Below are 23,108 nucleotides of genomic sequence, written 5' to 3'. Positions count from 1 at the left end.
ACCTGTAGCACATATGAATCAACATATAGCAATGGTTCTTACCGTGGCTGCACACTGGAGTCCCTTAGGAAGCTTTAAAACACATTGATGCCTGGATCTCACCCCAGAATTCTGATTTAATTGGCTTGGGGTATGGCCTTGGCACAGGGAATTTTAACAGTTTCCCAGTTGATTCTAATGTGCAGCCAATGTTGAGAACTGCTGATAATAGAGTATTATTTTTAAATACTCAAAAGGCTAGAAGTCTAAATATAGCATAACACATTTTGTTTTATATTAATATGGCTATTTTTGAACAGTTTTTCATATAAAAATACTCATAACGACTATCACTAAACTGCATAGAAAAATGTTTTTCCAGTGCCAGTGGTAGATCACCTGGGAAGCTTGTTTAATATGCAGATTTTTGGACTTTACCTTAGGCATTCCGATTCAGTGCATTCGTGGTAAATCCAAAAATCTGCATTTTAAAAAGTGCACCCACGTGATTCTTGTGCACACTACACTAGAAGCGATGATGCCACAAACAGACACCTGAGTAAGTTCAAAAGGTTGTGGTAGTTCCAACAAGGAGCGTGCCACTCGGTGGTCTTACATTCCCGTGTCATAGAGTAAGACCTCAAAGTACAGAGAAAATATAGGTTCACAGTTTCTTTGTAAATGTCTAAATAGTCTAGTTTTGGAATGCAGATACATATTGACAAGAGTAAGAATTTTTTTAAAAAAGTGTGAATCATCAATGCATATGTTTACTGATGTAAATGCATTAGTGCATAATTTAACCCTATGTCAAGATATAAACTTAAGTGTTAAATAAATCTAATTCTTTAAGTTAAAAAGATGTGAAAGAATTCAAGACTGCCACAGTGTCAAAAAATATATATATGCATCTGGAATACCTTTCAGTTTATGCTTAAAAAAATCAGTCCTTGGTCCACAAATGTCTTCCGGGAATAGAAAACATTTTAAGGCCTCCAGTTACGCTGGACAAATTTAAGAACACTCAGGATAACAAACTCCATGAGCTGTAGGACAAGCACACATTTTAGTTTAAGGCTGAAAGACTCCTCTATCTAGCTTAAACTTCCTTGGGAGTTTAAGGAAATAAAATGAATTACTCAAACTGGAACTACATCAAAATGTCAAGTTAACACATTTTGGCTTGTAATGGTGCCAAGGGATCTACTGTTTGAATGATCGGGGCCTTAGGTTTCCAAATCATTTTGAAGATAATTTTATTATCAGGATGCTGGAGTTTTCATTTTATCTTATTTTCTTAGCTCTTTCCTTTCTGTGCTTTTACCCAGACTAGGCTAACCAAGACCTGACAAGATCACACTGTCATTAATTAAAACAGCTGCAAAGAAAGATGTCAGCACAAAAGTCCCCAAGTTCAGAAAAACAGTTTAACAGTTTTCTCATGATAGTGAATAATGCATTTGATTTTCCCTAGACTCTTCTTGGGTTTTTTGGGAGTTGAATAACTCCTTATTTAAGGTAGTAGTGTAACTAAGGAAGAGTGAGCATCAGTGCACTGTGTTTGCCATTGTTTGTTTTCTGACAAATTTTCCTGATTGGTGCCTTTTTTCCTCTAATATTTGTTACCTGCTCAATAATTTTTCCATGACTCTCACCCCCTTGGCTGCAGAGATGGGCTCATAACCTGGGTCAGTCTAATCACAGTACCCCCATATGCAACAGTTGGTCCAGAGGTTGGTTATAAGGCTTCAAGCTGTGCTAATCAGGGTCCGTAAGAATTCTCCATTTAGAGTGGGAGAAGTGGCCCTGCCTTGGGGGTCGGGGTACAGAAAAGATGTAAGGTAGAAAGCCCTCTTTCCCACTATTTGGAGAAAGCCTATTCACAGTAGAGAGAATGGAGCAGAGAGCCAGCAGAAATTAGAGGAGGCACTGAGAATCCTGGGGCATTGAACCTTGGTTCTAATTCCTGAAGCCTGAGTTCCTGCAGAGTTTCTTTGATCCTGTGAGCTCTTCTCTAGCATCCTTTCTTTTGCTACGGGAACTAATAAATCCCCTTTGGCTTAAGCCATTTTGGATTGGGTTTCTAATATTTGCAACTGAAATTCTAACACAGATCAAAATGCCACGTATCCCTTTACAGAGGAGAAAACGGAGATTAGCTTGCCCAGGGCCACGTATCACAACTGAATTGCCTTTCTGGCTCTTCAGCCTACTTGCTGCCTTGTTCTCCCTCAAGGAAAAGCTGGAACTCTCAGGGTTAGTGAGGTCTGTGTGTTTAATAACCCACAACACAGTCATAATTGGTCCCAGGTAGACTTGTGAGGAACTGGGTAAGCCGGCATGAAAGCGCATTCCCAGAATTCGGGGCCGCAGCCCTGTAGCTGAGTGTAGCTGCATCGACCGTCGCGCCACAGGAGACACTCTGTGGAGAACCGAGGCCCAAAAGATGTGATTTCCACACTCCCTCCAAGAGCTGAGTTTGTGGCACTTTGAGTGATCTAAGGAATTGAGTGTGACAGTTAAAACAAAAAAGCCACCATTTTTATAACTGTTTTATTGGTCAGTACCCCAGCACTAAGTTTGCGATAGTATAACCAGCGATCTACCATGCAAAGAAATGTCCTAGCGGTGAACTTCTGTAAAAACCTTGCATGTCCAGTTGGTGATAGGCTAAATAAAACATAATACCCTCAGACCCAACTACAGATTTCCGAGGTAGACTGAATTACCAGTTCCAGTTCTTTTTCTGTGGCTTTACCGTGCTTGAAACTGCAGTGCCTCCCGGTGCGCACAGGGAACTCCTCATTTGACTAACACTGGGCTTGCTCAGAACTGCTTTGACAAATGTAAGGGAGAGGGTCTAAAGATGCCCATGTGCAGGGTTAGGCTTGTTTTCTTATGCTTCTGCCACTAGATATAGGTGGGAATCTATATAACTTAAAATGAAATTTCACCTGTTTTTTTGAACAGGCAGTATTTGCATGATATTAATTCCAAAGGTACCAAAGGGTATGCAGTGAAAAGTAAGCTGCTTCTTTAACCTCATCCTCAACCCCCCAGGGGCCCCTCCCCAGAGGAAGCTGGCTTCCAGTTTCTTGTGTAATTAAAAAAAAAGTGTATTTGAAAATTCACTGTTTCCAAAAGGTACTCAAGATGACTTTACGGTGTATCTGAAGAATCAGGTAGGGTGTTGCTTCTTGGGCTAAAGCAGGGAGCACAGAAGCACATTGTTCGATTTCGGTTTGTGCCAGACTCAAATTATTTCGTTCCATCCTATTAGAGACAGGTCATTCTAGTTAAGACCCAACACATAAAACACATGGTAAAAGTAATTTTCATCTATTTACAGCAATATACAGGTTAACTATTTTCTCATTTTAACCTGTTTGGGACTCTAAATTTAAAAAAATTGAGCTGAAATGGAGACTTACATGTTTAATTTTAATTAGTTTGTACCACAGATAGACTGTACTTGATATTTTCATTTGCAAAAATGTTTAAAACCTTTAACTCTCCTCAAAGGGTAATAAAATGAGCAAAACAACCATTGATCAAATTGAAAATTTTATTTACAAAACTTAATTCTTTTGTTTAAAAAATTCAATTCATGAAGATTAAACAAAACATAAGCCCTATCAAAGTTTATTACAATAATCTTCCATAGAATCAATAGCTTAAAAAAAAACTGCCTATGCATACTTTAATGTAAAATTACAATGTAAATATAGGAACTTTAATTCTAGTGAGTAGAATAAAAGCAGATAATCTGCAAAGGGAAAAAACACTTGAGGGGGGAAAATGGCATAACATGTAAAGCAGGAAATTTAAATATCAGTTTAGTTCCTCATTGCCAACATGGCATTTATATCCCAGATGAGATTTCGTAATTGATCCATAATTTGTTTCAGCTGTTGATTCTTCTGTTTGAGTTTCTGTAGAAACAAAAGAATTTATCAAAAATGTTTCATGAATTATAGACCATGAAGTTATTACAAAGATTAAAATGTCATAAGTTAGAACTCTAATGATCAGACAGAAATTAAGCTAAATATTTCCTTAATGCGGAAGGTCTCAGTCCTTTTCTGGCCACTAACACTCTCCAAAAGGCATGCTGAATTCTAATTCAGCCCGCGGAGGACTCTGGCTCCAGCCCCTGATCCTCCTTTCTGCCTCCACTCCCCACCATCAAAGAAATTAAGCTAAACATTTAATTGTTACAAAACCCAAGATATAGGCTTTTCAGGACGCAGTATAACATAATGGTCAAGAGACCATAACCTCCAGTCAGAGTCTCCGCGTTTACACTCCCCTCCTTCACTAACTAAATATGTGATGTTGGCCAAATTACCTAACCTCTCTGTGCCTCAGTTTCCACATCAGAAAAATGGGGATAATAACTGAACCTACTTCGTAAGAGTTGCTAAGAGGATTAAAAGATTTGAATGACATAACTGTGTTAAAATTGGGCCTGGCATATAAGTAAGCATTCAACAAATGTTCCTCGTAGACACCGAACGGGAAAAACTGTCAATATAGGAAATCAAGTTTAATGAAAATACAATGCCTGATGCAACTGGTCTTTCAAAAATGTGGCAGAAGTCACTGTTTGGCCACAGCGTGAAGTGCGATCCACTTCTGACTCTGAAAATCGCAGACCCTGACATAATCTTGTTCACAACTGAGATCTGCTGGATGCCCTGAAGGCCCCAGCCCACGGCTCTGTGTCTCTGTATCTGGGCTGCTACCAGACCACGGTTTATGAACTTCTCTGTCAGCATGCGTCCTTCAAATCCTATGTGGCAAATGTCTGCTTAGGTAAAACAAAATAGAGAACTTCTGGTCAGAGTACTTACTAGTTATAATAATAATAATAATAATAATACTATTCACTAACCTTTTAGAAACATTACATTAGGAAATAATATCTTTAATTAGATAATTTAAAGGTAGATACTAAAACACCTCCAGATAAAGTAGTATATATGCTCATTATAAAGAGGCCTAAAAATCTTCATTTTGATTTCATTAAAGAGCCAACTAAGATGACGTATCTTACTCCTATTTTATCTAGAGTTAGAGAAGTAATAGAAAGTGGCCAAAAGGGAGGACCAAGAAACTCTTATTGGAAAACAGAAAAACAATTTATATATTTTAATGTTCGATATTAAATTTAATTCATATTTGAGAACTTCTACAACACAGATAAAACAACAGGGCTTGTGTACAGCATAAAGTGTCACGAAGCTCACTTTAACACTGTTTCTGGGAGGAGGATACTGTTGGAATTTTAGTGACTCAGTCTCCTTGTTCAGCCTTCAGATGGCTCATCTTCTAGGCTCTGCTGTCATAAGTATGTGGCAGTTATTGAAGCCACCCGTGTACAGAATCTGATCAAATGGACCCTCAGACCTGGGTGACATGATGGATGACCAGATGGCCAGTACCACGCCCATGAGGTCCTTTGCATCCTAGGGGACAAGAAATGGCTACTTCTGCCAGCAGTCAAGGGTAGCAGCACACAGAGGGACTAGACGAGTAAAGGTGCTCTTCCGTATTCTGGGAGGCTGGAAACCTCAATCCCAGTTCTAACTTTGCCTCTAACTTGCTCTTTTATCTTAGGTAAATTCTTCCTCGGTTTTCTCATGAGATGGCATCTATAACTTATGAGGCCTCTGCCAGTTCTACTCTCTATACACCCAGACCTAAGAGGACAGCCAGTTATGCAGACCCATGTGCTGAAAACCAGTTACATTTAGTTGAGTGAACTGATTACTGGCTTCAACGCATGGGTCATAGTCAGCTGCCCGTCACACTGAGCCATCACTTGCTTCCCTCGCCGTGAGACTGCAGCTTCTGCGACCTCCCCTTTCAAATCTAGCATTTCAGGGAGAATGGAAAAGAGCTACTGACTAAGAATAAAAGAAGGAGAAACAATGTGAGATTAAAAAAAAAAAAGTCTTATTTGAATTAGTACCTTCTGACATACTTTGAATATGCTTACTTTTAAATTTCACAACTTTTCTTGGGAATCGAATTCTGAGCCTGTAACACTTTCTGTTCTACATTTACTCTGAGGGTATATTACGTACCAGTCTCTGGGTTAGGCATTGTGAGGGGAGAAAAATGAATGAGGAACAGTCCCTGCCTTGAAGAAATTCTGCATCAAGGAGGAGGAAGATAATGCCCACATGACTGGATTGTATAACTGGGAAGGCAGTGCTGTGTAACTCAAAAAGATAGAGACACTGCCTCTTGCTGGTAAGGTCATCAAACACAGGGCCTGAAAAATTGGGGGTGAGCAATAGGGGAAGGGGGATAAACTTGAGCTTGGTAGTGGGCAATAGGGATCCATTAAAATTCTTGAAGAAAAAATATGATTTAAACTTGAATGAAAAAGGTTAACTGGACAAATATGTGGGCTGGATCCTCTGAATCATTTCAATGGTGAAAAATCTGTGTCCATGGAAAAGGAGGAGGAGGAATGATATTTAAGTTTTAAAAACTGAAAACCATTCAAAGGCCAAGTCTAGTGAAATAAGCTCACTGGTCATATTTTCTGTATAAATTACTAGAAGCAATAAAATTACATTCTTGGGTAGTTAATAATACACCTTAAAATCAGTATCAAAACAGGTCCAATGGCTTCTATAACAGATGTATCACTGGCATAAATGTGTAGTTTAACCAACAGGACTACTTTTAAAGAATACTCATTTGGAAATATAAATTCTAATATACTTGTTTAAAAAAATTAGCCTCATTCTGAAGAAATTAAGAGAACTAAAAAATGTAGGGTATTTTCAAAGTAATATTCAACTCTAGGTAATAGTAATTTAAAAAATATATTTTAAAGCACCTGGAAAGTTCTTCTCAAAGATGCCGCAAAGTTTTAAATTAAAAAATTAGCATACAAGTAAGATACCTTGAGCCAAAACACATCATGACACTATCAACAGCAAAGCTGACAGTTATGCTTATTAGTGGTTAAATTGTAAATAAATTTTCATGACATGATACAGGATTTAATATATACAGTCTTGCCCCTGATTGATTTTAACAGAGGTTGACAGCTGCTATTATCAAAATCCATCAGCTGTGCCTAATTTGTTACATTAACAGGTGAATGTGTAAGTAGAGCAGACACTTAAAAAAATGTTTAAGTCATGCCATGTAATTTAAGATGCATATAAAGGCTGTGACCATTGGTCAAAAATGCTTTAATTTCTAAGTGCATGGACTCAATTATATGTCAACCCTGTAAAAAATACCCACATACCTCTTTCATTTTTCCATCAACAAAAGAGTTTAAGCAAAACAGAACTCATTCTGATGTCCTCCAAACATACAGTCTCAGACAAGTGTTTAGTCTTTACTTGAGTATTAGGGCTTAGAGATTCCAGAATGTATGAAAAGCAAATGAAAAGTATTTAAAAAAGCCAAAAATCTGACTACTGAAACTAGGCCATCCTATCATCTCATGATTTATGTCAAATACTGATTACAAAATTTTGTGCCCCCAAATTTCATGGCCTATGGTAGGTATTGGTAGTATATACGTCGTTAGAAGTCAGACCATATGTTAAATAGTAAACATACCATCAGTGTGTTGTTCTGTACAATTTTAAGTACACAAAGATATAATAATATTTTGAAAATGAGTGAGAGTTAACTGAGGGGTACATAAAGCTACTTATTTTATGTAGCTTATTTAGACTAAAAATAAAATATGCATTGTAATAAATTTTTGAATTTTTAATTGAATGCCAGGAATACAATTTTATTCCTGATTACATAGGTCCATAAAGCAACTTAATCATTAAAAAGAAGCAAATGTCAATGTATTAAAAATATGGTTTGATTTTTAAAAAAGTTTTTATTTAAATTCCAGGTTCTGTTTTTGTAAATATCTCTCACAACAAATGGGTACTTGAAAGGGTGCTGCTTTGCTTCCATTAGAGTCTTCTGTCCTCAGAGAAGACACTTACCCATTTGTGTGAAATGTGCACAGTGGCAGACAACACATCTGACTGATTCATGGCAGAAACTCCTACACTTAGAATGATAGTTGGCACAGAGCAGGTACCCAAATATATAAATATTTTAATATTGAATTAAAAAACCCAAAAAGCCAAATCAAAAGCTTTGCAAATCCTAGAAGATAAAAAACAAACAAGGAAAAAAATTCCCTAGCAATCATTTTTAAGCTTGTTCTTTGTGTTCCAGTTAAAGATGGTCTGTTGGTATTTAAAAAAATATATGGATACTATTAAAAATTGTTCATTTTAATATTCTGTATCGAATTACTTTGATGGGTATGACTAGCTCAGATTGCAGTGAACCTTAAAGCTCTCGACCACCACCTGATAACTTAAAAAAAAAAAAAATCTGTATCACAGGGAAGAGAATTGATAAAAATAGACAAAAGGAATATAAAAATTTAAGTTTATGAATACAGATATTTATAAGTAATCGAAAATTAAAGAATTTAAACTTTTTTTTTTAGTAGCATCTGTGAGATTAAATAGATTAGGGCAACATTCTACCATCTGGAAGTAGCTATTAAGAAAACATTCTTCACGACAACATTCAGGTGTGTGAGCCATCAAGGCAGAAAAACATATCCATTGGTCATGACCTTAGTGCTATAAAAATTTCTAATTATATCTTTTAATCTGCTATTCTAGAAGGAAAGTACAAATTGGAAGAGAAGAATAAATAATGTTAGTAGCACTAATTATACATAACTTTATTAAGAGTCAAAATATGTGTTTTATTAAATTCACATTTACAATGTTTTAAGGAATGAGTTAAAAACATCTTTAGGTTAAAAAAATCCACTTTGCTTGGTTTTTAGCTATTTAATCTCTTCTGTCTTATTTTTTGGATTTCAGTTTGAGTTAACGAAATTGTAGTCCTCCCCCCTCCCTTTTTTAAAAACCTCTTGTTTACTACCTAATTCTCTAGTCCTGTTTCAAAATATAATAACAGTTCCTAGGAAGTAAGATGGAGCTATGAGGCCATCAAATGAGGACTTCCCCTGCCACTCAAGATACTTTCCCCCTAAATTCTCTTTTAAAAAAGAATTCCTATAGAAACATAGGGCTAAGCTTTAAATCTGTTCAATTAAAATATCTAAATAGATTTTTTCTTCTTTGTAATAACCTTCAATTCAATATCATATCAACTAAAACAAGTTTTACCCCAGTTAGAAGCACTTATAACAGCAAAATCAGCAGATTCAAATGACTTAATCAAAGAAAGAGTTCTTAAGTATGCCTGAAGTATAAATGGGAAGACAAAATTTGAATACGGGCTTTTATTCCATAGACAAATCTACAGAAATACTGTATATTCCGTGTATTGAAATCAACTTGTTGCAGATAAACACTGTGGACTAAATACATGTGTTTATCTCTTCTTCTCAAAACCCTAATAAAACGGCAGGAGAGGAATGGAAAAACCTATAATCCTATGTGGAGAAAAATGATCAAAAAGGAGACAGTAGCAGATACGAGGTGGTAGTTTAAGAGGAAAAGTAGAAGGGGAGTGGTAAATGACTTGGGAGGAAACTACAGCCCAGGTGGATTCAGGGACAGCACCACTGAGAACAGGGCTGCTCCTCCTCTATGGAGGTCAGACCGGTGCCATGGCAACAGCACCAGGTGAGGCCTGGGGATAAGAACTGGAGGAACAGCTAAAAGACCTCCACGGACTAGCAAGAGTGCCAGGTACTCACTCCCACTCCTCGGGAACAAGTGACTGACCGAGTACTCTCCTTGTGCCCTGCCCCCACCTCTAAGGATTAGGAGGTTTGTTTCCTATGAAACTGAACCACAAGGATTCAGTGTCACCAGCACAGCAGAAGGCAAGAAGACAAGAGCATGTATCTCTGTGTAGGGCACTGGAAGATTCTTCTCTGAAGAAATTAAACAGCCTTAAAAAAAGAAAACAAAAAAACCACCCTCAGAAAATGATAGTTGGGGGGGTCCCCCCTAAAAAAGCCAAATTGCTTCCCAAATTCAACATGATTAAGTCCACTCACAAAGCCTATTATTAGCCTTCTGGTTCTCATTCTTAACTATAAACGGCTCATGATTAAGCATCAGAGTTCACCAGATCTTTTAGAGCCTCAATCTGGAAAGACAGCAAAATGAAATAGATAGGGGTTGCAATCTATGGCACATGACCTGTTTTGTAAGGCCTGTGATCTAAGGATGGTTTTTACATCATAACGAAAATTATATATGTCCCACGAAGCCTAAAATACTTATTATTTGGTCCTTTAAAGTTTGCCAAACCCTATTTGAGAAGATTATGGAAGAATATGTTCAAATTTCTGAAGGAAATTAATTTACAACATAGAATTTTATAGCCAGCCAAACTATCAAGTGGACAGCTATGGGAAGACTGAAACTTAAGTCCCTACTACATTCCTTCTGAAAAAGCCACTGATGTATGTACGTTACCAACAAGAGAGTAAACCAACAAAGAAGATGACATGAAGCTGAGGAAACAGTGAAGCCAACAAAAGGGGTTAAGGAAGCCCCAGGATAGTGCTGAAGAGCAGGCCTAGAGAGCATTCAGTCCAGACCTAGTGAGGAGATGGAAGGCTCTAAGGAGAAAAAAAGAACGATTAAATTGCCTGGTAATTTTGACTCTGTGGAAAAGTTGGAAAACAGTGCTGAGATGCTGCCCCAGATGCATAAGGAACTAAAAATTTTTAAAAAATTACAAAATTATTAACTCCAGGAGGACAAAAAATTGTTCAAGGAAATGTGACCCTAGTTTACTATGTGGCAAAGCAATAAACGGTATTTATGCACCTTAATAATACAAACACAGAATATTCATTGAACCCCAGTTGTGATATAACTGTATTGAAAAGACTGGCGGAAGGAAGGAAAGTGTGTAGGTGGGTCCAGGAGAGAGAGACTGGAAGAAACCTAAATCCTCAAGTGAAAGAAGTTTTTTTATACATCTTATCCTTTGTGTCAATTATATCCTTCCCTTATACCCAATTATACCCTTCACAAAATTCTAAATCAGTATCTAATAGGATTTTTTTTTATTATACACTGTCAAAGTATTGTATTCTGATTATATGAAAGGTCTTTTAAAGAAAATCAAGAGTGAGTTATTTCTAAGCCATCAAATTGAGGAAAAAAAGAAGAACTCAGAGAAAAGGTGAAATGAAGCATATATTTAGACAAATTGTATCTTTCTTAATTTACACAGACTCTTTTCTAAAATATAAAATCTTCTATGGTAGAGAACAAACTCTGTCACATGCTCTGAAATCAAAGTTACCATCATGATGCTGTTTTATTTATATACATATTTCACTTTATCTTATAAAAATATCCTTATTACAGAGAAAAATAACAGAGTACATCTATCGTGAATTAATGCATAGATTATCAACAGAAACCTATAACACTTCTTAATAAATGAATGCCTCATATCTCCAGACTACCAAACACCATTTATTCTTCAAGATATAAAAGTTCCCAATCCCCTCATTTCCTACAAATTTCTTACTGTAAGTTCTTTATGCTCGTTCATTACTGTCAGATTTGCTGACAATATTCTTAATCTGTATTTCTCCTTTAATGAAAAAAATGAAAATTTTATAAAATCCAGCTCTTTCCTGCGTTTTGATATACATTTTTCTCTTAATTTTCCAATATTTTGTTTTTCAGGTTTTATTTTCAACTCTGAAGTGAATTTTGACATAGAGTATAATGTAAAAGATAGATAATTTCCCCCCAAAGTTTCTATTTTTAAAGACAGATTTTCTACACAATCCCTCTTCTGACACAAATTCTTATATATAATAGGAAGACTATTTTTCTGGCTATTATTTTACTAATCTGTCTATTCTTATACCATTTCACAATTATTATTTTTTATAATATTCTCCATATCACATTTTAATTTTTGAAGCAAAGAGCTCTTTTATTACTCTTACGAGAATTTTCTTTGATGTTTTAGTATGTTCACACACACAAAAATTCCAGTTTGGATTTGGTTTTTCATTGGTATTGCACTAAAATCTTATTATTTTGTGTATTTTCAAGAGAATTCTTACTCAAGACTGGTATATTTAGAATATTTATTGCCCACACAAGAACTTTATGTGTTCTTTTAATTATTCAAAACTTTTTTTATGTATCATAAGTTTAGTCACATATATTATTGATAATTCCTAACTACTTAATACTTGTTACAATTGTGAATAGGATCTTATAATCTAATTGGTTTATAGCATTATAAGAAAATGGTATCATTCGTATTAAGCCCTTTTCTCAAACTCTGAATGACTCTAGTTGTTAATCAGCTGAGTTTCTTTGAGCTTAACAAGCTTGAGTTATAATATTATGTACAAACTCAACAAGCTTGTGGATAATATTATAAACCCTGTTTCCCAAGGTTTGTTTCTGTTTCCTGTCTTTTTGTTTTGACTATGACTTCTAAAATAATTAATAAACATAGTGGTGTAAGGCATCTTATTTTAGGCCCATTTTTAACAGAATCAGTTCTATATTTCACCTGTGAAAATGTTGGCTATTTATCTGAAATAAGTTTTTTTTTTTTTTTAAAGACTAATAGTTGTAAGTGTTCTTTGAATCCGTAACATTTGAATTCTATCAAATGTCTTTTAGATCTGAGAAAAAATTTTTTTTTTCCAATTTAATCTACTGACATTATGTATTATGTATGTAAACTTAAATTATCCTCCTCTATCTCCAAAAACCCTTTTTGGCTGTGATGGATTACTTGTTAATGCCCCGATGAATTCTATTAACTAGAACTAAGAATTTCAGGATCAGAGTACATGGTGGAGGGGTGTGTATCTATTAAGGGAACTTGTGAGATTGGTAGTTTTATTTATTGTGCTATTTGTTAGGTTTGGGTAAGCGTGGGCCGTATTTCGACCACAGAATGAACTGACAACTTTCCCTGTATCTCTTTGTTTCATGAGAACTATCGGAACATTATCTTCTAAACTTCTATAAGTATTCAGTAAAAAATATATAAAAGTTAGGAGCTTCTGCAAGACGGAGGGTGGTGCTGGCTAATGCTGATAACTCTCTATTTCTTATTCAGGTGTTGAGATATTCACATTTTCTATTTGTAAATTTTTATCATTTGCTGCTCCAAGTATGCTGTAAGCTAGAAAGCTAGAATTCTGCCTAGAAAAGAAAAAAGTAAATGAGTTATGACTGAGTGTCTGTGAGGTTTTTCTAACAGTTTCATGGCATGAATTCTGCGATCTCTCTTTCGACTATTCAAGTGGCATTTCTGCTTACCTTTTTAGTTCTTGATTATACTCTAACTAGGTTAAATTTGCCACAGAAACAACTTGGTGTAATTCTATAATTCAGACTATGTCTTTGAGTTACATAGACTCCCTTGTAATTTTTATCCATAATTCTGAAATACAAAAAACACAGACTAATAACTCACTTTATTTACTTCAGCAATTTCTCGCCTCTCTTCACTAGCGAAACGAGGTGGGCCAGCTCGATCATCATTCTTTGAGCCATCTTCTTCCACATATGGAATTAGTTGCTGGGAGTGACAGACAAGAGTTAAAAGTCAAAAACATGATGCAAAGTTTCCAATTACACTGGTATACAAAGTCTCTCTGATTAAGGTTAATTTTTATGCTTTTCTTTTAGTAGTACATAAATAAATTGTAATTCAGGTGATGGTCTAAAATAACAGCATTGGAAGTTTATCATTTCAGTGCCTCCTATACATTATTTTCAGATTTCTTTTGCAAAATAGCCCTTATAACATTAGTTGTTACATACAGTTAAGTAATATTCTATCCATTTAATCAGCAAATATTTAATTTTCAGACACTGGGTGAGATACTGCAAAAATGACAAGTAAGATGTGATATCTGCCCCTAAAAATTTATAGTCCATTGAGATAGAACAGGCTTTCTTTCATCTACACTAGAAAGAAAAGAACTTCACAGCTGTGCATTATATAAATGTCATTTACTTTGCTAATTAGAACCTCAGTGTTTATGCAAATTTCTCGAGGTCTTCTTTTAGTTGGGAGAAAGTTTTTTGCAGGAGAAAAAAATTTATATAGCAATGAAATATCTAGCAGAATTATAATGAAATATTATGATTTGTGATGAAGTCACTCATAAATGTGACAGAGATTTTAGGAATCATTTGGTCTCTACCATCTTAAAACAACAATCAGGAACAGGCCAGAGGTAAACAATGGTACAACCAGGAGTCATCTGGCCAAACTTCTTCAAATTCTTGGGACAAATATAAACTCATCCACATCACAACCACTCTTTCTTCCTTTCCTCTCTCCTAATGCAGAGCTGTCCTCCCTCCTGAAGATGATTAATTTCCATTCCCGTGCTGTGATTTTTTCATCCTCCTGTCTTCATTATTTATCTCCCTGTTCCCAACCTCTCCGTACTGTTTTATTCTTTTATAATCTAAACATGTCTGGTCTGTCTCATTTAAAGGTTTTTTTTTTTCCTCCCTTTTTTTCCTTTCCTTTCCCCAAAACCCTTGACACCAACCCTCCTTCCATCTACTGTTTTCCCCTTTTCATCTAAGCTTTTTGCGAGATGGGTATCCACTTGTCAGCTCCAGTTCCTTATTTCCTGTTTCATCTTCAACCCACTGCAATCAAACTTCTTGTGCTAACAAACATCTCAACAAAGCTCTGCTTATATATACCGACAGTTTTCCTCTAGCAAAATCTACCGGACAATTTTTATTCCTTATTTTATACCCTGACTTCTCTCCAGCATCTGATAATGTCACCCACATTTTTTATCTTTCTCCTGTATCTTTGACCACTTCTTTTCCGGCCATTTTGCGGTTTACTCTTTTCCCTGTTCATCCCTTACATGCTGATCACTCAGAAAGGAAGCTGTCATCACATGAAATTGTTCTCCATATTCAGTGAGAGAACATCTAAACCTTCCCAGCTACTTTTGTTGGCAGAGATTGATCTTGTCAACAGGAAAGGGCCACCTATAAAAATATCGTATACCTAGTGAACTAAAATATATCTATGACCCAAGATTAAGTTTAAGAGATCTATTTTCAAACAAAAGTGATTCCACTAAGCTAATCTAAATTAATAACGATGAAAACATAGTATTTCATCTGTAAAGGACTTCCTTGAAAACCATTTTAAGAGTATTTTACAATACTATTAAAACTGTTACTTAAAAAAAAAATATGCACTGATTAAATTAAATAGACCCTGGCAGCAATAATAAAAATTGCCACAGACCACTCTTTCCTCCCAACAACAAAAATTCACTATAGGCTTGGATGTTCAAATCTACAAATTAACATGAAAAGACAGTAGTAATTCTATGCATATATATCATATTTTCACCTTCTCCTTTCCAAAGTAGAACCAATATAGTTCAAAATCTGAGAATATTGTGAAAAGAGAAAGAGAAAAAGGAAAAAATTACAAATGTCTGGCATCTTACATTCATCCTCCCTCTACCACCACGACTTGCCTCCACTGGAATGGGATCCATCCCGCCGCAGTTTTCGTTGCATTTGTCATAGACCAGTCTCAGCTTCCTGAAGAGAATCGAAAGTTGGCGCAGGTGGTCCTGTAGTTTTGCTAGCCGGTCTTGATACGTCCCCGTGTGGTAAGTGACACCATTTGGCAGCTTATCAGGCAAAACAAAAGCAAGAAAAATATGAAGTAATGCCAATCAAGATTTTCTAAAAGTAAAGCTAGCAAAACAAATACTTTTTACGCACTGTATAAAAGCAAACTGTTCTTCGCAATTAATCAAGGGTAATTTTAAGAATTTAAGAGTAATACTCGCTCATTTGTTAGCTCCTTGGTGTACTGTTTCCGTACTGTAAGATAGCCCCAGAAGAAACTTCATGATAGGCCTCTCTGACCAGTTGAAATACTTTCCCCTCTAATTTTTGAAGTAGATTATAACTTTAAAAATAACGCCATGATTTTAATATTACTATTTCGTAAAGGCAGCAAGCTGCTGAACTCAACTGGGAAGCTAAAAACAAAATACAACTTAAAGAAAAAGAAGCAGCCACAAGAAAAGTAAAAAGTGAGGATCAGGACTTTTCAGCAGAAGAAAGGAACAGTACTGCTAGTAGAGCAGAATCATCTCAAATACCTTAACTGTAAGGTAATTAAGAGGCTCAGGGCATGCACTAAAACATAAAGCTGTCACCACAAGCTTTACTATAAAAAGAAATCAACAGTAGGAGAGAGAGGTGCAAATCAATCTGCACTTGAGCACCATTAATAAATTATTATAAGTAACTGCTTGTGATCGTAGCTCTGTCTTGGATGCTTATATTATTTTTAATTCAGGAGTTTTATCAAAAGAAGCCAAAAGTATGTACTGGAATGGTAAAATCACAGACACATGGAAATTGACTATTATTTATAACTTGTAACTAAATACACCTTTTGTGCATTGCTGAACCTCATGAGCAAAATCTTCCTTTCTCTGTACACCTCTGTACATCAAAGTATTGTGTGATATTTTATTTCCAGAGTTTGATCTGTGAAATCATCCTACCATTAGAATTAACAATATTTAGACCACGTTTTCCAGCCCACGAGATGCTTTGATTGTGAGCGTTCACGCATATCCTTATCTTGGGGATTAAAGTGCCTTAAAACCAAGACACTAACTACTATCCAATAACTAGAAGATCAGCCTGTTTTTCTAAACCTCAGCTTACTCTTTTTTTCTAAACAGGAATGCAAAAGAAGGTGCACGGTACAGTATTTGGGGAAAAAAAGAAAACAGGAAACACTGTCGTTACAAGTAGGTAAAACCATAAACATGAAAAAAACACTGGAAAGGCCTACACATAGTTGATAGAAGATGTAACAGGGAGATCGGCTTGAATAATTTCTTTTCTATCATTTCCAAATTCCCTTCAGTGTTATGGTTTACAAGTTAAGAAGAAATGAGTTATTATTAGGATTTTCAGAAATTCTCAAGCATTGAAACACTCTTGAGGACAATAACTCCAAGAAATGGGATTAAATATCAAAGGCTGAATCAGTCAAAACTTTTAAAGGGAAAGGCATTATAAGTTCATCCCCCAAAAGGCACTGAATTAAATACAATGTACTGTTTCTCATGAACCTTCAATTTATGAACTTTTACCAATCAGAGAAAAGTTTTAAAGGATCCCTGCTGTCCTATTTGGGTGATAATAAGCAGTATAAGATTACATCTTACGTACAGAAGCACTGTACCTTTACCTGTACATTTATGTACTAGGTTTAACTCGGTCCATATTTTCTACTTTGTGAAGATTGTAAGTTATTCACATTTATGTCCCTGTATTTAGTATAGTGCGCACCCATGGAAGGTTTTAAAGTACATTCTGAATTATTTTACTTCAGTGAATTATTTTATCCATAAATCTGTACTTAAAATGCACTAAGAAGTGTGTGTTATGTAAAAGAAGTAAATCCTTTCATGAAGAAAAACAAAATTCTTTTGAAATGCAAAGAATCACCCTCCTCAAGTTCACCCACTATTCAAGTTTGGGTATTTTCATAGATAGCATCAGATTCTCAAAGAAGGGAAGATTTAATTCCTTCGAAAAATTCTTGCACACTTTTCACGTGTGAGGCACTGACCTAGAAGGTACAGCACAGTAGTGAACTTGAGAGAGACAAGTTTCCTCTACCACAGAATATAAGTTGTAATAGTGCCTAAGATCCCCTGATACAAACCCGCAGTATACATGTTTAGCTGAAAAGCTCATCATAACCACCTCACTCTTGAATACTAACAAAGATCTGTAAATATATGATCACACCCCTTGACACCAAAAAGCTAAATTCAATATCCAGTCTTAAAACAAATATAAAACACTGAGTAAAAATTCCCCAGCATTATAAAATACATTTATCTCCGTTAAGTCAGCACCATGATTAATGTGGAAACATTAAAAGCATCCTCACTGAAGTCAGGAACAGAACAGGAAGTCTACTAAGACCACTAATACTACTAGTGAACACTGTTCCCTGGAGGCACTGGCCAAGGCAATTAGAAAAAAAAGAAAAAGTTGAAACATTAAAAAGGAAGTAGCATAATCATCACTATTTATGGATATGATATAAATGATATGATAAAGTGCTATTATCAACAAAGGTAGTCAAAGAGTGGGTACAAAATTAATATAGAGAAAATAGCTTTGCTTTCATATTTGGAAACAAAAATGAGAAAGGAAAAAGATGCCATTTACAATAGCAGCAGGAAAGATTAAAAAATATATATTAAGTCTGGGGATATATATATATTTTTTAATCTGCTGGGTATATATATACACATATATATATTTATATATATATACATATATTTATATATATATACACATATATATATACACACATATATATTTATATATATATATACACACACACATTTTAAAAATTTCAAGATATAGATGGAAACTTAAAATACTTCACAGAGACACAAAAAAAGATAATTGTGTTCTTGGTTAGTAAGACTCAACATCACACTGATGTAAAGTCTCTCCAGGTTAAATCAACCTAATAAAACCCTAACAGGTTATTCTCAGAACTAATCAAGCTGATTCTAAAGTACAGGTGGAAAAATAAATAAGGACACCCAGGGCAATTTTGGAAATAAGTGTGAACACATTATAGAGTCACAGTAAATATAAGAATGTTTGGGATTACTACATAAAAGACAGGCAGCCAAATGGAATAGAGCATCCAGAAATAGATTCGTTTGTATAAAGTAGCATCTGAAATCAATGGAGGAAAGTAAAAGAATTACTCACCCTTTTAGAAAAAGTAGGGCTGGGGCCATACCTCACACTTTATAGAAGGATAAATTCCATATGGGTCAAAGTTTTAGATGTAGAAATTGAAACAAAACCCAGAAATCTTCCTGGTTTTGGAATGGGAAAAGTCCTTCCTTACTAGACAGAGAACCTGAAAGTCCTAAGAGACATAAATTCAGCTGCCTTGTAAAGTACATATGTATGGTAGAACTTCCGTAAGCAGGGCCAAAAGGCAAACAACAGACCGGGGAAAAGAATTCACAACGTGTAAGAGGCCCAAAGAAATAACTATCATAGTCTCTTACAAACTGTTTTTGAATATATGTCCACACGTAATCTAGTTACTGATAATACTTTTTGAAAGAGTTTGGTTCTTTAGTGTAGGTCATAGGTGTGTATTATATCTCTGTTAATCATACAAAGTGTTGGACAGCCAGTTAGTATTATAAAGAGATTAGCAGGAAGAACTAATTCCCTCTTTTTTTAATTTAAATTCAATTAGCCAAAGTACAGTACATAATAAGTTTTTGATGTAATGTTCAGTGATTCATTAGTTGCGTATAACACCCAGAGTGCTCATCACATCACATGCCCTCCTCAATGCCCATCAATTGAGTTACCCACCCACCTCCCCACCCACCTCCCTTTCAGCAACCCTCAGTTTGTTTCTGGAGTCAAGAGTCTCCTATGGTTTGCCTCCCTTTCTTATTTCTTCCTCTTTAGTTCTCTCTTTAAGCCTGTTTCCTTAACTGTAAAATAAGGATAAAAAGACTTCTTAGAACAGTTCTTAAAACAGCGTGTCTGACCAAGGAAAGTACTTGATAAATGTTAGCTGTAAGATCTACTAGTCCTAATTCAGTACTTTGCACACAGCAGGTTAAAAATAAATATTTACTAAATTCTGAAAAATCATTTAAACCTACTTTAGTCATTTTTAGATATTAGTCCATTAACTTTTAAAATGATTGCTAAAGATTTCATATCTTCTCTTGTATTGACACGGTTAAGATTTCCATGCACCTGAATTACTTTTGCAGTGCACCCACTGAAATCAGAGTTGTAAGAGTTTGAAGACCAGGTTTCAAATTTAACCTGTCACCGACTAGCTGTGGACAAGTCACTTCACCTCACTGGCAGAACCCTCATAAAATAAGAATGATAACCACATCACATAGTAGTAAAGTAAGTAGAAAGATAGGCAAAATGGTGCTGGAACAACTGGATATCCAAATGCAAAAAAATGCACTTGGATCCATATTTATCACTATATATAAGAAAATAGTCAATGAGCATCATAGACCTAAAACTATAAAATTTCCAGAGGAAAAAAATAGAAAATATTTGTTACTTTGGGTGAGGCAAAGATTTTTTAGGTATGATGCCTAAAGCAAAATCTGTAAAAGAACAAATGGATAAATTCGATTCCATCAAAATTTAAAATGTCTGTTATTCAAAAGGCCATATGAAGAGAATGAGAAGCCACAGACTGGGAGAAAGAATCTGCAAAGCAAAAAGACATACACTAACAAGTGCCGTCAAGATGAGGAGTAACTGGAACCCTCAAACACTGCCGGTGGGACTGTAGAATGGTGCGGCCACTTTGGAAAAGTTTCTCCAGATGTTAGAGTTATTTGCCACATGACCCAACAGTTCCACTCCTATGCATCTATCCACTCAAAAGAAATGAAACGTGTTCACACAAACATTTGTTAGGTAAACACTCATAGCATTATTGATAATGGCTCCAAAGTGGAAACAGCCCAAACGCTCATCAACAGATGAACAGTTAAACAAATTGTGATATATTCACAGGATGGAACATTATTCAGCAAGCAAAAGGAATGAACTATTGATACATTCTAAGTCAAGGGTGCCAGACCCAAAAAACAAAACAAAAAATGACATAGTTTTTTATATGAAACTCTATTTATATGAAACTCTAGAAAATACAAACAGATTTATGGTGCCAGAAAGCAAATGAGAAGTTGTGTGCGGATGGAAGGGGAAGAAGTACAGATTTCAAAGGGGCACGAGGAAACTTTTTGGGGTGGTGGAGGATGATGGTTTCCTAAGGATATACATATGTCAAAACTTTATATAAATGTATTATATTTTACGTCAATTATACCAAAATAAAAATGTTTAATAAAACTGGTTAGCAGAATCTGAATTCTTCAGCTCCTTACACCCTCAAAGTATTTTGCTTGAAAACGAGATGAAAGTTAAGGCAGTCTAATGAGGTTAAAGATAGTGAGAGATCCACCTTTACCCTGAAAGGTACAAGAATTTGCCTAGGAACTAGAGAATCCGGGCGAATGTAGAAAATTGAATCTTCAGTCTCTCAGAAGTCCTCTCTGGAAAACATCACCTTTATATCACAGAAACTTGAGGACAGGCGCATCACCGGGGAATACTTCTGAATGCAAAGGACAGCCCCGCTGACGCCCAGGGGCCCCACGTAACGACTAAACCAGCGCCCCTTTCTTCCAAGAAGCATCCCGCTCTCTCACGCACAGCCAGGAGGGCGCGCGCCTTCCTTCCCACCTGCATGTTCCTTAGGAGCTGGAAGATCTCCATGGTGCGGTACACGATGTCCTGCACCGTCTCCTGCCCGATTCGGCAGAGCGATGCCGTGTTGACCTCCCGGGCAGCCTGCTGAGCCTGGGGCCCGCCGAAGGGCCCCGGCGCCATCCCCGACGCCGCCAACGGAGGGGTGGACATGGCAAGGCTTCGGCCTCAGGCCGGTGGGACGCGAGGGTAAGCGTCAGGGGTCCGCCCGGCGCTGGGCTGCTGCCGCCTCCGCGGTAGGAGCTTCAAAGACTCCGGCGGCCTGATTCAAAACAGCGGCCGAGACTTCCGCCCACCGTGACGTAACGCGTCATCTTAACGTCACGGGGACCGCCCACTTGGTGGGCCCTGGGAACATACCTCGGCATAAAGCCGGCCGCGATTGGACCGGATGTCCGGGTGGGGCGGGACGGAGGAGTTGAGTAGCCAATCACCGCCTGCACTTCAGCTAGGGGGCGGTGTTCGTGCTGTGCGGCGATTGGGCTTTCCCGGAGCTCTTTTCTGGAGTCTCAGTCTGTCCTTAGAATTCCTGAAAGAACTCTTACTTTGTGTTAGTTTGCTTGCTGAGCGTGGCCTCGTAGCAAGCCTGTGAGGTTTGCGGTATTACTATCCTTTAACAGCCGGGAAGCAGACTCAGAGGTGCTAGTTTGACTTGTTTAGTCGTATACAGGTTGCAATTGGTAAAGCTGCGACTTGAATTTAGAAGACGAAATTCCTGATCTTGCATGCTTCACAGGATCCGGACTCCTCATTTGCTATTGGTCCCTGCTTAAATGTCAGTTTATTCGAATAGCAACCCACACACACCACCTACCTACCTACTTTTCTGACTTTGGCGCTTACTACTATCCCTGTTCTATATAATTTTCGGTTTGTTTAGTTTCTGGTTTCCCCTCACCTTACACACGTACTAGAATGCAAGCTCCGTAAAAACAGAGACTATGCGTATTTTATTCACTAGCTGTATTCTCAGCGCTTAGTGACTGACATATACAAGGTGCTCAATAGCTACATGTTGAGTGACATAAATGTAAGAAAAATGAAAATAAAGCCATTCTCCCACCTATCTTTTACTGCCCATTTCTAAAGTGAGGGTGGGGGTCGAGTCAAGAATGTGAAAAATGGCGATAGGCACAAAAGTATTGCATTTAAAAAAAGCATTGGAACACTCAAATAGTAAGGACTTTATAAAGGAAATGGTTACTAAAATTTACACAGGAACCATTGTCGAGATTTTAAAGGTAGTGATTTACCGCTCCTTAGTGAGCAATTATTATTTAACAAATATTATTTGACAAATACCCTATATGCTGGGCGCTAGGAATGGAGATAGCAGTAGTGGACAGGTAAGGCAAAGCCCCATTCTCCTGAGACAAACAGACCACTGATTATTGTGATGAGTATTTGAAACAAATGTTCAGGGTCCTCATACCAAGGTGCTAACAATTTAGGAGATCAGGAACAATTTGAAGGGAATAAATTGGGCCCTGATAGTGAATGGGGGAGGATGTTGAACACTGGAGCCTTTTCTATGAGGCGGTCATGGGACAAGGAAGGCCAGTGGCAATGAGGAGGCCTCCAAACGCTTGCTAGGGTCTGAAGTTTAGTGTGAGGATGAGTGTCAGGAAGTAAGGCTGAGGACCAAGGCAAACCTTGGAGGACCTTCTAAGAGGTGTCAAACAGTCAGGGCTTTATTCTGAGTGAAACAGCAAGCCATTGAAGAGTTTCAGC

General features: G+C 36.7%; 1 protein-coding gene across 1 annotated transcript; it reads right to left on the bottom strand.

Moving 5' to 3' along the window:
* Positions 1 to 3,528: 3,528 nt before the first annotated feature.
* MED30 (mediator complex subunit 30) lies at positions 3,529 to 21,692 on the bottom strand. Its single transcript, XM_026495531.4, has 4 exons — positions 21,354 to 21,692; positions 15,503 to 15,661; positions 13,447 to 13,551; positions 3,529 to 3,911 (listed from the first exon to the last, which is right to left on the bottom strand). The coding sequence occupies exons 1-4, from the start codon at positions 21,528 to 21,530 to the stop codon at positions 3,816 to 3,818; spliced, it is 537 nt and encodes a 178-aa protein (XP_026351316.1). The 5' UTR covers positions 21,531 to 21,692; the 3' UTR covers positions 3,529 to 3,815.
* Between the last annotated feature and the right edge of the window lie 1,416 nt (positions 21,693 to 23,108).

This window comes from Ursus arctos, unplaced genomic scaffold (genome assembly GCF_023065955.2).
Source record: "Ursus arctos isolate Adak ecotype North America unplaced genomic scaffold, UrsArc2.0 scaffold_6, whole genome shotgun sequence".
In the NCBI taxonomy this organism is placed as follows: domain Eukaryota; kingdom Metazoa; phylum Chordata; class Mammalia; order Carnivora; family Ursidae; genus Ursus; species Ursus arctos.
Note: the sequence above shows the minus strand (reverse complement) of the source record. Positions and strands in the feature narration are given on the sequence as shown.